The 13572-nt window shown below is 37.1% G+C and overlaps 1 protein-coding gene across 13 annotated transcripts in view; it reads left to right on the top strand.

The window, feature by feature from the left end:
- The window catches only part of SYP61 (syntaxin of plants 61), a 35998-nt gene extending 26987 nt beyond the window's left edge, over nucleotides 1-9011 (top strand). For all 13 annotated transcript variants that reach the window (XM_089395463.1, XM_089395467.1, XM_089395466.1 and 10 more), the window contains 6 exons: nucleotides 6484-6597; nucleotides 7001-7114; nucleotides 7349-7545; nucleotides 7909-7999; nucleotides 8193-8258; nucleotides 8587-9011. In XM_089395463.1, coding sequence (XP_089251589.1) covers nucleotides 6484-6597; nucleotides 7001-7114; nucleotides 7349-7545; nucleotides 7909-7999; nucleotides 8193-8258; nucleotides 8587-8697 — 693 coding nt within the window. In that variant the 3' untranslated portion in view covers nucleotides 8698-9011. The remainder of the gene's footprint in view (nucleotides 1-6483; nucleotides 6598-7000; nucleotides 7115-7348; nucleotides 7546-7908; nucleotides 8000-8192; nucleotides 8259-8586) is intronic.
- The last annotated feature ends 4561 nt before the right edge of the window (nucleotides 9012-13572 follow it).

Raw genomic sequence — 13572 nt, 5'->3', positions numbered from 1 at the left:
CCTTGTGCAAGTCGAGGTGCTATCTTCCTGATCACCTCTTGTACTCTTTCCATTACTCAGTATAATAAAATGGCTTAGTATTTCTCTCTGCATTTCTTGAGTATCTGCTTATATTCCATGTATACATTATTGTATGTTGCACTGCTGTTATTTTTATCTCTTTTAGCTTCCCGACTACTATACCACTTGTGTATTTTCTCCCATTCTCTTGGACAGAGTCTAGAAAGGGCCAGGTAGCCTCCAGATCTCATCCTCTTTTCAGAAGCGTCATATCTTGTAAATGCCCTCCCAGTCCATCTCTGGTTGGAGTTTGCTTGTGTTGGAGGGATATCCTTGAAAAGGGATATTACAATCTTTGTGCACTAGCGACCCCTTTTTCCTTGCGCACTAGGTCCCTATTTCCTAGCGCACAAGAGGCTCCTAAATCCTTGCGCAAATTTACCCCTATTTCCTAGTGCACAAGTCCCTATTTTCTTGTGCAATTGAGGCTTCTATTTTCTTGTGCACTTGTGACTTCCTATTCCTTAGGACACAAGCTCTTAATTTTTGCAGACACACAACCAAAGAATAATCTCACAAACTTGTGATTTCCTGCGCTTTTTGCCTCCTTTTTATAGATCCAATTCGAGCATGCAAGGAAACCCAGTTCAAATTTAGAAGCTCGAGTTTTGATTGCGATTTAACTAAGAGTGGTACTCTTTCTCTCTCCAATCAACACTTGGACTCTTAACTCGTTCTTCCTTCAATCAAGACTGAAGACTAACTCGCTCTAATTGAACTTGTAACTGCCACCTTGTTCTGTAATCGAACCGATGAAGACCCCACTTAATTGGATTTTCATCTCTATGCATGCCATCTTGATGGTCATTCCAATAAACTGGAAATAAACTCATCCTAACTCAAGTCTAACTCATGAGCTCGCACTCATGCTAGAGAAAGACAAATTGAGATCTTCACTGGCTAAGGCACAAGCTAGAAGACCTTTACTTGCTACATTTTCAACACATCCCTCTGTGTTTGGATCAATGCGAACCTTTGCTAGTTCTCTTCCTGTTTCCTTTGGTGGGGATTTTTGTTTGAGTCTGAACTCTCGGAAACATGAGCTCTTTTTGTGCCCCCATCCTAGTTTTTTTGTGTGTGTTATCATTCTGTGGGTCTAATGCCCTGCATATGCTGTGCGCCAATGCCATTCTATGGTTGAGATATGTTTACGTTCTGGACCTGTGCATCTGCTTCTTCTTGGTTTGGGGGGTTTTCCATGGTTTCTTCTATTTCCGCTTTAGTGAAATGGAAATCATGAGTCTTGCCATCCTTTTGATTTGTGGGCCTTGACCCTTTTTCTTTTTTTGAAGACTTTTTTCCTATGGACGTGTTTTGCAAATGACCTATTTGGTAGGATGTGCGACATCAGAATGTCGTGTTCTCATTATCTAGTTCTTGATTCCACTGAACGTTTTTATGAATCAATAAAATATGATCAAGTAGACTTTTATTGAGGTCTATATCTACACAAATATTGGCAAAAGTAAAAAGTCCCTTTTTTTTTTCGTGGTCCATCTTCCTGAATTTTCCAAGAGTATTCCCTATTTCTTCTAGAACATTATGCCAGAAAGGGAGCGGTAAATTTGGAAGTTGAACCCATATTGGCATTGTTGAGACCACTATTTTAGTAGCATCAAAATCTGAAAACCAGGGGGTAATGAAGAGCCCAACTCTTCCCCAAAACCAGGGTCCCTCATGTAAAACTTTCTCCAAATCAACTTGTTTATCAAATTGGACAATGTAAAACCCTTTAGAGCATAAATAGATATGACAGTTTAGGGTCCAGGAAGAAAAGACCCATTGATGTAATGCATTAGATTTAGGTTAGAAGCCATTGAACTTACATATTACAACCTTGGATTGAAGAGAAAAAAATAATTGGTTTACCTTAGTGAGGTTGATCTCCATAGAAGGCACTTGTTTAATTTGTTCGACAATATAGGGTCTTGGAGTGTTTTGGGGCTGATCAGCAGAAGAGGAAGCCTTTCCTTGCACTACATCCTTGTAGGAGATTGATCCATTGGTTTTCGGGGCTTCGAAGATCTTCCATGCAGTCTCAGATTAAGGACTATAGTTGAGTTTCTTAAGATGCCAAATCTAGAGAGAGTACTGAAGCACCTTTCCTTCATATTGCAGACACTGGCAAAGATGCCCCACTTGTTCTCTATACATTGCTTCAGGTTGTATATTGTGTTTGAGCTCCTTGTCCAGAAAAGGGAGGACCTCCCACTTACACTCTTAATGTAGATCTGAAAGATATTCTGCCCGAGCACATTCTGTGGCTCTGTTTTCTCAGATCTGATGGGGAGGGTGAGCGCATTTTGAAGAGACTTATCCTGCTTATGAATAGACGACAACACCCCACTGACCTCAAAACCCACAAAACTACAGGAATTGAGGGGACCCAGAGCATAGGTGATGAAAGAACCATTAGACAACCCTGTTGGGCTTTGTTGTCACGTCCCCTGCAAAAGCTCTACGAACCGACCATAAAATAGATTATGGGTTCCCGTGTTATTCTACAATCCTAGCTATTGGACACCTGTCAATCCCAGGCAAAAGGGGATACGTTTGGGTTTTGCAACCTCGTCCCCTCAAAGACCTTAAGCAATACACCGCAAGAAGGCAACCTTTTTGCCGAAGACGAATGCTTGCTCGTCAGTGCGTTTTTTACTAAATAATGGTCGGGGTCTGCAACACCAATCCATGGTGAACCCATGAGACAAAACTCCAAACCCTGGCTCGTGGTGATAGATGGGGAGAAACTGCAAAGTTCAAACAAAACAAACCCTAGAACTCAGTGCGAACTCCGTTTCTCCTAATTCCTCTAATAAAAAACAACCTCTTAATATATATATATATATATATATATGATACCATCTTACTTTATTCAACATAGATTGATATAATACATCTCTCTTTCATTCATATTCTCTTGTGTGTGTCTCATATTCTCTATATTTTATCATGAATATCAATGAAAAATGTTTTTTTCGTTAAATTCAAAATATGTGTCTATCTTTATTTATTTTTTATTTGCTGATATTTTCCCGATCCAATTCAAACTTTTCACTCCTTTACCTCATGTTTTGTCAATTCCAAGTCTGATAACATTGGCTGATAGAAGCTTTGTAGTTTTCCATCTTTGTCACAGCACGACCTTTAGTCTGTTTGAATAATAATGATTTTTAAGCCAAAGCCCTGAAATTTTGTTTGGTGGGCCTCACATCAATTTTGAACTGATGGAGATGCACTTGGATGCACTTGAATCTGGGATCCTTACGATTTTGTGCTTCAATAATATGAGTAAATCCTCTGAAATTAACAGTTCAAATTTGGAATGTTTCATTAAAATGCGGTACTTCCAAGTTGCTTGCTGACCATGACTGTTTCCTTAGTCATTTCTTTCTCAACGCAATGCTTTATATCATCACATTCTTACCATCATTTTCCATTCTTTTTGCTTGGGGCTAAAAGTATGTGACTCTTGTGAACTAACCTTGTTGCTTGCTGACCATGACCGTTTCCTTAGTCATTTCTTTCTCAATGCAATGCTTTATATCATCACATTGTTACCATCATTTTCCATTCTTTTTGCTTGGGGCAAAAAATATGTGACTCTTGTTAACTAACCTTGTTGCTTGCTGACCATGACTGTTTCCTTAGTCATTTCTTTCTCAATGCAATGCTTTATATGATTACATTCTTACCATCATTCTCTATTCTTTTTGCTTGGTGCTAAAAATATGTGACTCTTGTTAACTAACCTGGGACAAGGCTTTGACTTTCTCTCATTTCTCATGCTCAAGAGCATGGAGAAATGATTGGGGTTCACTGACTTCAATCTCTTATTGTGGAAGTTGTCGAGGGTGAATTTTTCCTCATACAAAGGATTTGGTAGCTTTCTTGCCCCTGACAAGGCTTGTGTCACCTTTGAATGGTTTCTTTGATCGTTATAACCTCCTTTAGAGGTGGCCAACCTTTAAGTTTATAAATTGGCAATTTTTGATGATATCCTCAAGATCAATTGTCTGAAACGATGATCGGGGGCATTGACATAAAACACCTTTTGATTGAACCTGTTTTCATCTATTTGATGTGGACTGTTTTCTTGAGTTTATAGGTAGGTCAACTTTTCACAGGTGTGCTTGATTGGGCATGAAGACATCTTTGATGTTTAATGGCAGATTATCTTTCCTACTGGGGTCCCCAAACAATCCAAAAAGTGGGAGAGCAACAAATGCAGGCGGGGAAACTTAGGACATGTCGCAGGATATGTATCTTGATTGACTCCATAACTAAGAAATTATCATTCCAATGGGAGAAAACTACAAAGGTTTGCAACACATCAAAGTGTTATGTGAGAGTACTTTAGAGTAGAAAGGCTCTTTTGCAGACTGAGAAAGAAAATTCAAAGTACCCTCTGGTCAGGTCACGATAACTACATATGCTCCTCCAATATGGGTTTCCCATTTTCCCTGGATGAAGCTCCCATTGACGGATTCAATCAGGTCAGACTCAAAGTTTCTATCTTGGGTGTTAAATAACTTCTCCAAATATAATTGCAGGTCCAAAGTGTCCATTTTGGAGATTAAATGCAGTAATAGGCTGAATTTTTAGCAGCCAAAAGTCAAAAAATAAACCATGTGAACATATTGATGACTTTTTGATTAGCATTTTTCCTGTGTAATTCCTGAGTCAAACAATTTCAATGTTTAATTAGAACTGTAAGCCAATGATTGTCTAAAATTAAAGTACATACTTAAAGCCATGGTCGGGTTTGTGGGTGGGGATGCAATGTCATGTTCAGTTTCTGTTAATTTTGGAAACTAGGGCCAAACTTCACCTTGGACAGCTCATATGAGGCAGCTGATATTTTTATTGGATTCCTCTCTCCGAGAGCTGTAGGATTGATTTAAAGATCATCCCATTATGACATGTGCAAATGGAATTATGAATTTATTTTGATTACGGACAAATTGTCAAGGTCGGCCAGCAAACTATCAGAAGCCCAGCAGTCTCGTCTATTCATCCTCAACGTTTGCATATAAATACGAGGTGCCGCCTCCTCATTTGGACACTTCACTCACTCACACATCTCTCTCTTCTTGATTGGGTACGGATCTTCTGAGGCTTCTCTCTCTCCACATGTGCGAAGAAGGGACTGTTCTTTTGCTGCTCCTGTGTTGACCAAAAGTTGCAGGAAGCTGTTTTGACCAGCGTTGACCATCTTTGACTGCGGTTTTGTGTTGGGGTATTTCTGTTTGGGCAGGCAGCAGTTCTGGGCATGAAATCCGAGGCTGTTTAACCTCTGTTTGACCAGCGTTGACTGTGCTAGGGCTTGCTGCTGTGTTGACTTTTGTTGACCAGGTTTGACTGGATAATTTCGACTGTTTTTGGGCTGATTTGATTTGATTTTGGAGGCCTTGTTGACTGGGTTTGACCAAGCTATTTTAGAAGTCAAAATCTGCCCTGTTGACCAGGGTTGACTTTCTGTTTCTGCTGTTTGACTGATCAGATTTCACTGTGATTGGGCAAGTGAATATTGTATATTGTACTCTCTCTCTCTCTGCTGAACTTTTGAATAATTATAAGAAGAATTGATCAAGGGTTTCCCCACATTGGGGTTTGTTCCTAGGTGGTGCCATATCTTGTGTCCTCTTGTCTTGGCTTGTCTTCTACTGTTATTGTTTATGTTTGATCTGCATTTTACTATCATGATGATGTGATTGCTAAACTGGATATTGATATTGGGCTAATAAAGAATTTGAAGTAAATTTGCTCTTAAGCATAGAACATACCTTTGTTATCCAAAAATTAACAGTTTCTGTATTTTTGAAAGTAAATTTTTTAGGTGCATTATTAAAGCATTGGAACACCATTGTTGTACACGACCAAAAAATATAAACTTGAAGGGAAGCATAGCCATTCTTGGCATTTTAATTAAATTTAGTTCAAAGTCTCACATTTGTTGTAATGAATAACATGAAGCAAATCACCGCTTGTCAAATTCCACAAGGTTTTGTTGGGTAAAACCGTAAAGGAACGCTCCTGGTTGCTGTAAGAAATTTTTACCATTATATATTGTTGGGTAAAGAACATTTCTGGCTGCTGTAAGAAAGTTATAACAATGTCTGTTTTTAGGGCAATTTCGCCTTTATGTCTGGCACAGGCTGTTATCGAGCCCTTCTTTTTATTCTGTGGTGCTTTAAGTGTGTTTAGTGCCATTCTTCTTGTGTATTTAATCTTTTAGGTTTTTATTGTATTTTACGTGCATTTCCCAGAAATAAATTCTCCATTTTTTTATATCTTTTCAATCCTTAATAAATCTTACATAAGTATTTTTGCATTTCAAAATTCGTTTTCAATGTATTTGAGGGGAATGGTTGATTTTTTTTCCACTCCTTACTGATAGATTTCAATAAATTTGTCTGTCAAAAGGTGGATAAATTGCAGACTACATTCAGAAGATGGGAACAACTCTTTCCAAGTTCAGGGGAAAGGATTCATCTTACAAAAGAGCTGCTGGCAGGATGTGAAAGCATTGAATGGCAGGTAATGTGTCCTTTTAGGTGTATTTGCAATATTTTACAGTTTACTTGCTACCTACTTGCATGCAAGATAACCTCATAATGTGAATTTGAAGCTGCCTGTTGAAGCCTTCACCATGGTTTAAACTTTAGTAGGAGGGATTGAACTAGACACTCATTTGCGGTGAGTACTTTTATTCTGGCTCAAAAGTGTCTATTTCAGTCTTCACTCGTAATTAAATGTGACTTGATTTTTGTGGGGGAATGACATTAAGATATGCTTTGTGGGTTGAAGCTGTAGTGGTTTTTGTTTGCCAACCGTTTGAGAAGAGTATTTGGTAAATTGCAGATTTCTTCAAAGATGGATTTTTGATCAACTTAATTTGTTTAAACTTCATTTGCTGAGGAGCTGAGTTTTTGGTGGGAAGGTAGATGAGCTTGGAAGGGCCATTGCAGTGGCAGAACGGGATCCAGCACGGTTTAGTATTGATGAAGTTGAACTTGCGAAGCGTAAGAGATGGACTGATTCAACTCGGAGTCAGGTCTGTCTTTATCAATACTATTATTTTTCACTGGATATTTTAAACTTAATATTCTTCATAAAGTATCTTGTTTAGATTTTTCATCTGACAGAGTTCTGCAGTGGAGCAATGTCTTCTGTGTAATTATAATACTGAGCGGATCCAAACATATGTATGACATGTATGCCGTTTTTTCCAAGGCTGCTAAAAATACCTATATTCAATTATTAATATATGTGCTTAATGTACTCTCAGATTGGGACACTGAGAAAATCTGTGCAAACGGGTATGGACAAATCTTCTGTGCAAGCTAATATCGGTTTGAATGGCATGCGCCGGGAACTTCTAAGGTTGCCAGATGATCATCCGGGTGCAAAACCAAATCGAGTTATGACCTCAAATAATGATGAATTTCTTACATCAGAATCAGACAGACAAGTTCTTCTCGTAAAGTAAGATTATTCTCTATTTTTTGCTGGTATTTCCTGCAGTTCAAAGCCGTCAATGACTGTTATCCTTTCTATGAATTCCCAATATATGTATTCTGTTATTAGAAGTATGATCAAATTTATGTTGTTGAAGATCACTTTTAAATATAGCTTTTTTTATAACAGTGCTCTAGAGTCTAGACACCTACGCTTAAGAGCCTTCTCGAACTTTGTTTTTCCTTTCTAAGAATCTACACTTGTCGGACACCTCTGCTAAAGAGCCTTTTTCAAAATTTGTTTTTCTCTTCCAAGAATTTACACCTGTCAGCCTTTTTCTTGAATAGCATTGATCTGGTAGCCTCTTAACTTGCTTTGCCTGGTGACCAGAGAACAAGATCAAGAGTTAGATGCGCTTAGTGCGAGTGTTGAGAGACTTGGCAGTGTTGGTCTCACAATACATGAGGAGCTCATGGGACAGGTGAATTTTCTTGGGCATATTTGTTCCTTTGGTTATTAAACTACTAGTACTATGATCTAATGCATTCAAGTGATCGAGTTCATCAGTGTTTGCCTATCAATTCCTGTTGATTTTAGATCAACATTTCTTAAAAGATGTTAAAGAAGTGAATCATGTCGACTGATGCGTACCACAAATCTGCCTTTGCCTGCAGGAAAGAATTTTGGAGGACCTTGACCAAGACATGGACAAAACTTCAAATAGACTGGATTTTGTTCAAGTTAGTTCTATGTGAACACCATCGATTTGTTTCCACTCGAGTCTTTATCTAAACAATGATTTTCGTAAAATGAATCCTCGCATTCTCAATGTATACTATGTAATATATAAAGTGGATTCTCCTCTCTTTATATTTTTTGTTTGGTTCAGAAGAATTAAAAGACATCAAAATTAATGAAACTGAGCCTATAGGAATGTACTATCTGATTTATCTGTTCAGATATATATAGAGGGACATCAGAATCGGAGGCTACTCTAGGTACTGTTCTAAATTCAACCTGAAAGCATTACTTATCAAAATACCTAATCCAAAACATTCTTCTGTGCAGAAAAAAATCGCTTTGGTGATGAAGAAGGCCGGAGCCAAGGGACAGATAATGATGATTGTGTTTTTGTTGATATTGTTTATAGTGTTGGTTCTTCTTGTATTCTACACCTAGTATCCTTCAAGGCACGCGTTTCAGTAACTTGATGATCATATCCTTAGTTCATTTGCTATAGTAGGCTCTTGAACCTTTGATCTTAGGCGTTGCTACTAAAAGGAGTTTTGCTACAGAAGTCATTGTTTGCGGCTTGCCATGATAAACTGGGTTTGAGGTTCCCATCGACAGGGAAGTCATTTGATAGGGCTATATCTTATATGTGATCCAAAATGCATTGTAATTCTCTGAACTGAGCTATGCCGGTATGTTACAATGCCTTTTAATGCTTTTGGTTTAATGAATAATCACCACCTGTTTCAGGTGGCTTTCAATGGAGCTCTCTTAAATAATATCACTTGGCCATTATATATGAGAATTTTCATCTTTCGTCAATATTTTCAGGGTTTAGAAATTTATTAATGTGAATTTAGTTGGTTTGAACTAAATCGAGCCAAATGACAGGAAGGCATTTGATAGGCACAACGTTTATGGATTCCAAAATGCATTGAAATTATCCAACCGAGCTATTGCCAGCTGTTTCCATTGCTTTCAATGGAGGTATTCTAAATAAAATCACTTTGGATACTATTTATTAGTCTTCATTTTTAATCAACCAATTCAGGGTTTAGAAGCATAAAATTATTCATGTCAATTTTGCTCGTCTTTGCTAAAATGAGCCACTTAACTTGTGCCATTTAGTTTAATAGAGTTTGAAATGGCCATATCCACCAATGAAGTACGGAAAAGATGTTTGCCAATTTTACAGGTATTGACACATAACACTTGTGCCATTTAGTTTAATAGAGTTTGAAATGGCCATATCCACCAATGAAGCACGGAAAAGATGTTTGCCAATTTTACAGGTATTGACACATAACATAGTGATATGGGTACTTTTTGTTTGCCATAGCATAGTGTATTTGGTTCATATGTTAATGTTTTTTTTCCCATGTTGCCATCTTATGTGAAATTAATGGTCATTTGCCAAGCCCAATCAACATTTAGCTCATAAAGAGTCCTAATTGACAATCAGCTCAGCTCACAGAGAGTGAACATATCGTAATTGTGATTTGAAAGCACACAGAGAGTGAACATATCATAACTGGGATTTGAACTTAGGTGGAGAGGACGACAACTTATCTCGATTCTCTACCACTTGAAACACATCTTAATTGTGATTTGAAAGCACACAGAGAGTGAACATATCATAACTAACTTATCTCTACCACTTGAAACATATCGTAATTGTGATTTGAAAGCACACAGAGAGTGAACATATCATAACTGGGATTTGAATTTAGGTGGAGAGGACAACGACTTATCTCTACCACTCCAAACCAAGATCAAATCGAAACCTATCGGAATTGTGATTTGAAAGCACACAGAGAGTGAACATATCATAACTGGGATTTGAACTTAGGTGGAGAGGACAACGACTTATCTCTAGCCCTCCAAACTAAGATCAAATCTACCCCTCCAAACTAAGATCAAATCGACATGTGTTGAAAATTCATACTATCTATTCAATCAAACTTCGGTGGAGAGGACAACAACTTATCTCTACCACTCCAAACTAGATCAACCTAGATCAACCACTCTAAACTAGTTCAAATCGACGTGTTGAAAATTCATACTATCTATTCAGTCAAATAAATAATTAATAGTACCACAGACGTTGCATTTAATGATGCAAACATTTAGGTGGTTTTTTAGCCCCTCAACAACACTAGTTTTATTTCCAAAATAATATACTTTATAAATGATGTTTATATAACATCATTGGCCAGTAAAATAATATGACCTGATAAATTAGGAAAATATTATTCCTCAACAACACTAGTTTTATTTCCAAAATAATTTATTTTATAAATGTAACAATATTATTGGCCAATAAAATTATCTTAACCTCTGATAAATTAGGAAAATATTATTCCCATTACATTCACTGACATGCCTTTTGTTAATAGTGGTTACGGAAACAAACACGAATAAATGGGTGTCGTTAGTGAAACACACCATGATATAAAAAAATTAGTGGCTTGTTGCAGATAGGTTGAAGTTTTAATGAGAATGCGAGTGCTTAAATATTTAGGTGGTTTTTTTTAACTCCTTAACAACACTAGTTTTATTTCCAAAATAATTTACTTTATAAATATAAAAATATCAATAGCCAATAGCCAATAATTTGGGAAAAATAATTTTCCCATTACATTCACTCACATGCCTCATAGAATTACTTATCCTCTACTAAATTGGGAAAAATAATTTTCCCATTACATTCACTCACATGCCTTGTGTTAATAATAGTCACAGAAACAAAACATGAATATATGTGTTATTACTGAATCATAATTATGTAAACCATGATCTACAAAAATTTAGTGATCCGTTGCAGATAGATTAAAGAAAACATGAATACATGTGTTATTACTGAATCATAATTAAGTAAACCATGGTATACAAAAATCAGTGATCTGTTGCAAATAGATTGAAGCTATAGTGAGAATGTGAGTGCTTAACATGTTTGGAATTGTATTTGAGCCTTGAGATTTGCATAATTAAATAAAATAATTCTCTAATATAATAAAAAATATAGCTACTATGAAAATGGTTATCCATTATAAAAGTCACCTTGTCATCCAATTCACACACATACTTGAAGACGAACTGTTGGGGGATGTTGTTGGGGGATGTTGTTGGTGCTTGACAGATCTATATAAGATCCTATGTCCATTCTCATTGAGGACTTTTATGGATTTCAAAATGCTTTAATGAAACAAGTGTTTCAATTATGTCTATTTTCTATTATGTTTATAGTGGCTCATTTGATCTTGAATGTTTTTGTTCAATTCAACATTTTGTTGTTATTTAACTAAATACCTATGTAAACAACTATTATATAACTAGCCTAGCCCAAGCACATTTTCAAGAAGCAATCAAATCCATGTAGGAGAATGATTCAAGCATGTAATACATTTATTTTGCAACCTCCACTATTTTTATTTTAATTTAACATATATAGTTGGAGGATATTGTGTATTACGTAAAAAAGAAGAAGGTTGAGATTGATATTAATTAGAGAAAGTACATAGATATTAGAGGGATATAGAGCCATGAGGCTATTGGCAATACATTTGTTGATTAAGGGAGGCAAAAGCCAACTAATACATATTCTTAAAGGGCACAATCTTTTTTTATTGTGTATGTCTTTCAAAAAGACCCTAAAAACGATTTTTTTTTATAATAAATCAACTCTTTGAAGGGCTCCTGTAAAATTTTAGTTAACAATGGTATGTTTTATGCTTTAGTACAATTTACTTCAATGTTTCTTATCAACCCAATGATAATTTCCAATTATATCTAGTAACAATCACATTGACTTAAACACATTGACAATGAATGCAAATAGAACATAAAAACATGGGCAAAAGACAAGCCAAGATAGGAGGACACCAGATGTGGCAGATGCGAGGGAAAAATCCCAATGTGGGGAAATCCTTTGATCAAATCTTCTTATTATTCTTCAATAGTTCAGTGGAGAGAGAGAGTACAAATATCAAATCAACTTTCCCAAAACAGTGCTGTCAAATCAACAGTCAATAGTAGCCCTAACTAGAAAGTCAACAGTGGTCAAAGCAACTCCAAAATGTCCTCCAAGCAACTTGATCAACAACAAATAAATTCGGCCTTCCAAGAGGGTCAAAGTCAACCCAAAACAGATTGGTCAAACTAGTCAAAGGAGAGAGAAAACCTTGTTGTAAATTCTACAGTGAAATCTGAAGTTAACTCTGTCAACTTGTTCCAATCACCTCAAAAACTGTGCCAATAACCACGGCCTTCAAAAATCGAAATTCTGCCCACAAGAATGAAGTCAATGCTGGTCAAAAACACCCAAGCCAATGTTGTCCTGTTTCATGAAATTTTCGGCCAACAAACTTGTTGACACCTAATCCTCAGCGGTTGGGTGTACCTGGAATGTGAACAGTCATCAAGTAGATGAACTGATCAGTCACATTCCTGTATATAAGCAATAGTTACCTAATGAAATAAATCAATCAGTTTTTTCTGCCAAGTCTGGAGTTACCCTGGCCTGACATGGTATCAGAGCACAGGTCCCAGGTTCCTTTTTTGGCGTGCCTTGTAACTCCTCTGTCCCATATTCTGGCATAACGCATCTGCCTGCTGGTTTTAGTGAAATTGCATCCGTTGGTTAACGCCTCTGCCTTATTCCCTTCTGTTCTTAAATAATTTGTCTCTGCCAGCGCTCTGTCTATAAAGCTTGTCTTTGACCTGCATAAGGACTGACAACGCTGTGCACTTATTCCCGTTAGAGAAACTGCAAGAGAAAAAAGTGGCACGATGGATGATTGAACATTGAATGCCCACGCTGAGCTTTCTTGTCGGAAAAACCTCAGGAGAAGAAATTGGCGTTACCGTGCTTTCTTGCAGAGTGCGTTGGAAAAGGGGATGCCTTTGGCGGTCTGAGATCATTGTGTGGGTTATTGTTTTTTACTGTGGATGAAGTACGCCTCCCTCTCTTTGTCAAGAGCCACTCTACTCCGCAATGATAATGGTTAGAATATCATTTGGTCTCTGAAAAATTGACACGCCCTTTTCATTGGATGTTATCACTATGGAGTAATTTGTCGTTGAAGATTCAGAAATGGCGACATTTCCATTGCAAACCGCAAGGCTATGACGACATTTTGCATCGCAAACCACAGATAACATGTTTTTGATTTGAATGTGCGCTGTTTTAGATATTCAATACGCACTGTCTGATGGTTGTTAACAGATAGCATGTTTTTGATTTGAATGCGCGCTGTCCATGGTTATATACAGTGATGATAGCACTGTATCAATACGCACTGTCTGACGATAGCATGTTTTGAT

This window comes from Pinus tabuliformis, chromosome 1_2 (genome assembly GCF_031772625.1).
Source record: "Pinus tabuliformis cultivar Carrire ecotype Pingquan chromosome 1_2, CPIR1, whole genome shotgun sequence".
Taxonomy (NCBI): domain Eukaryota; kingdom Viridiplantae; phylum Streptophyta; class Pinopsida; order Pinales; family Pinaceae; genus Pinus; species Pinus tabuliformis.
Note: the sequence above shows the minus strand (reverse complement) of the source record. Positions and strands in the feature narration are given on the sequence as shown.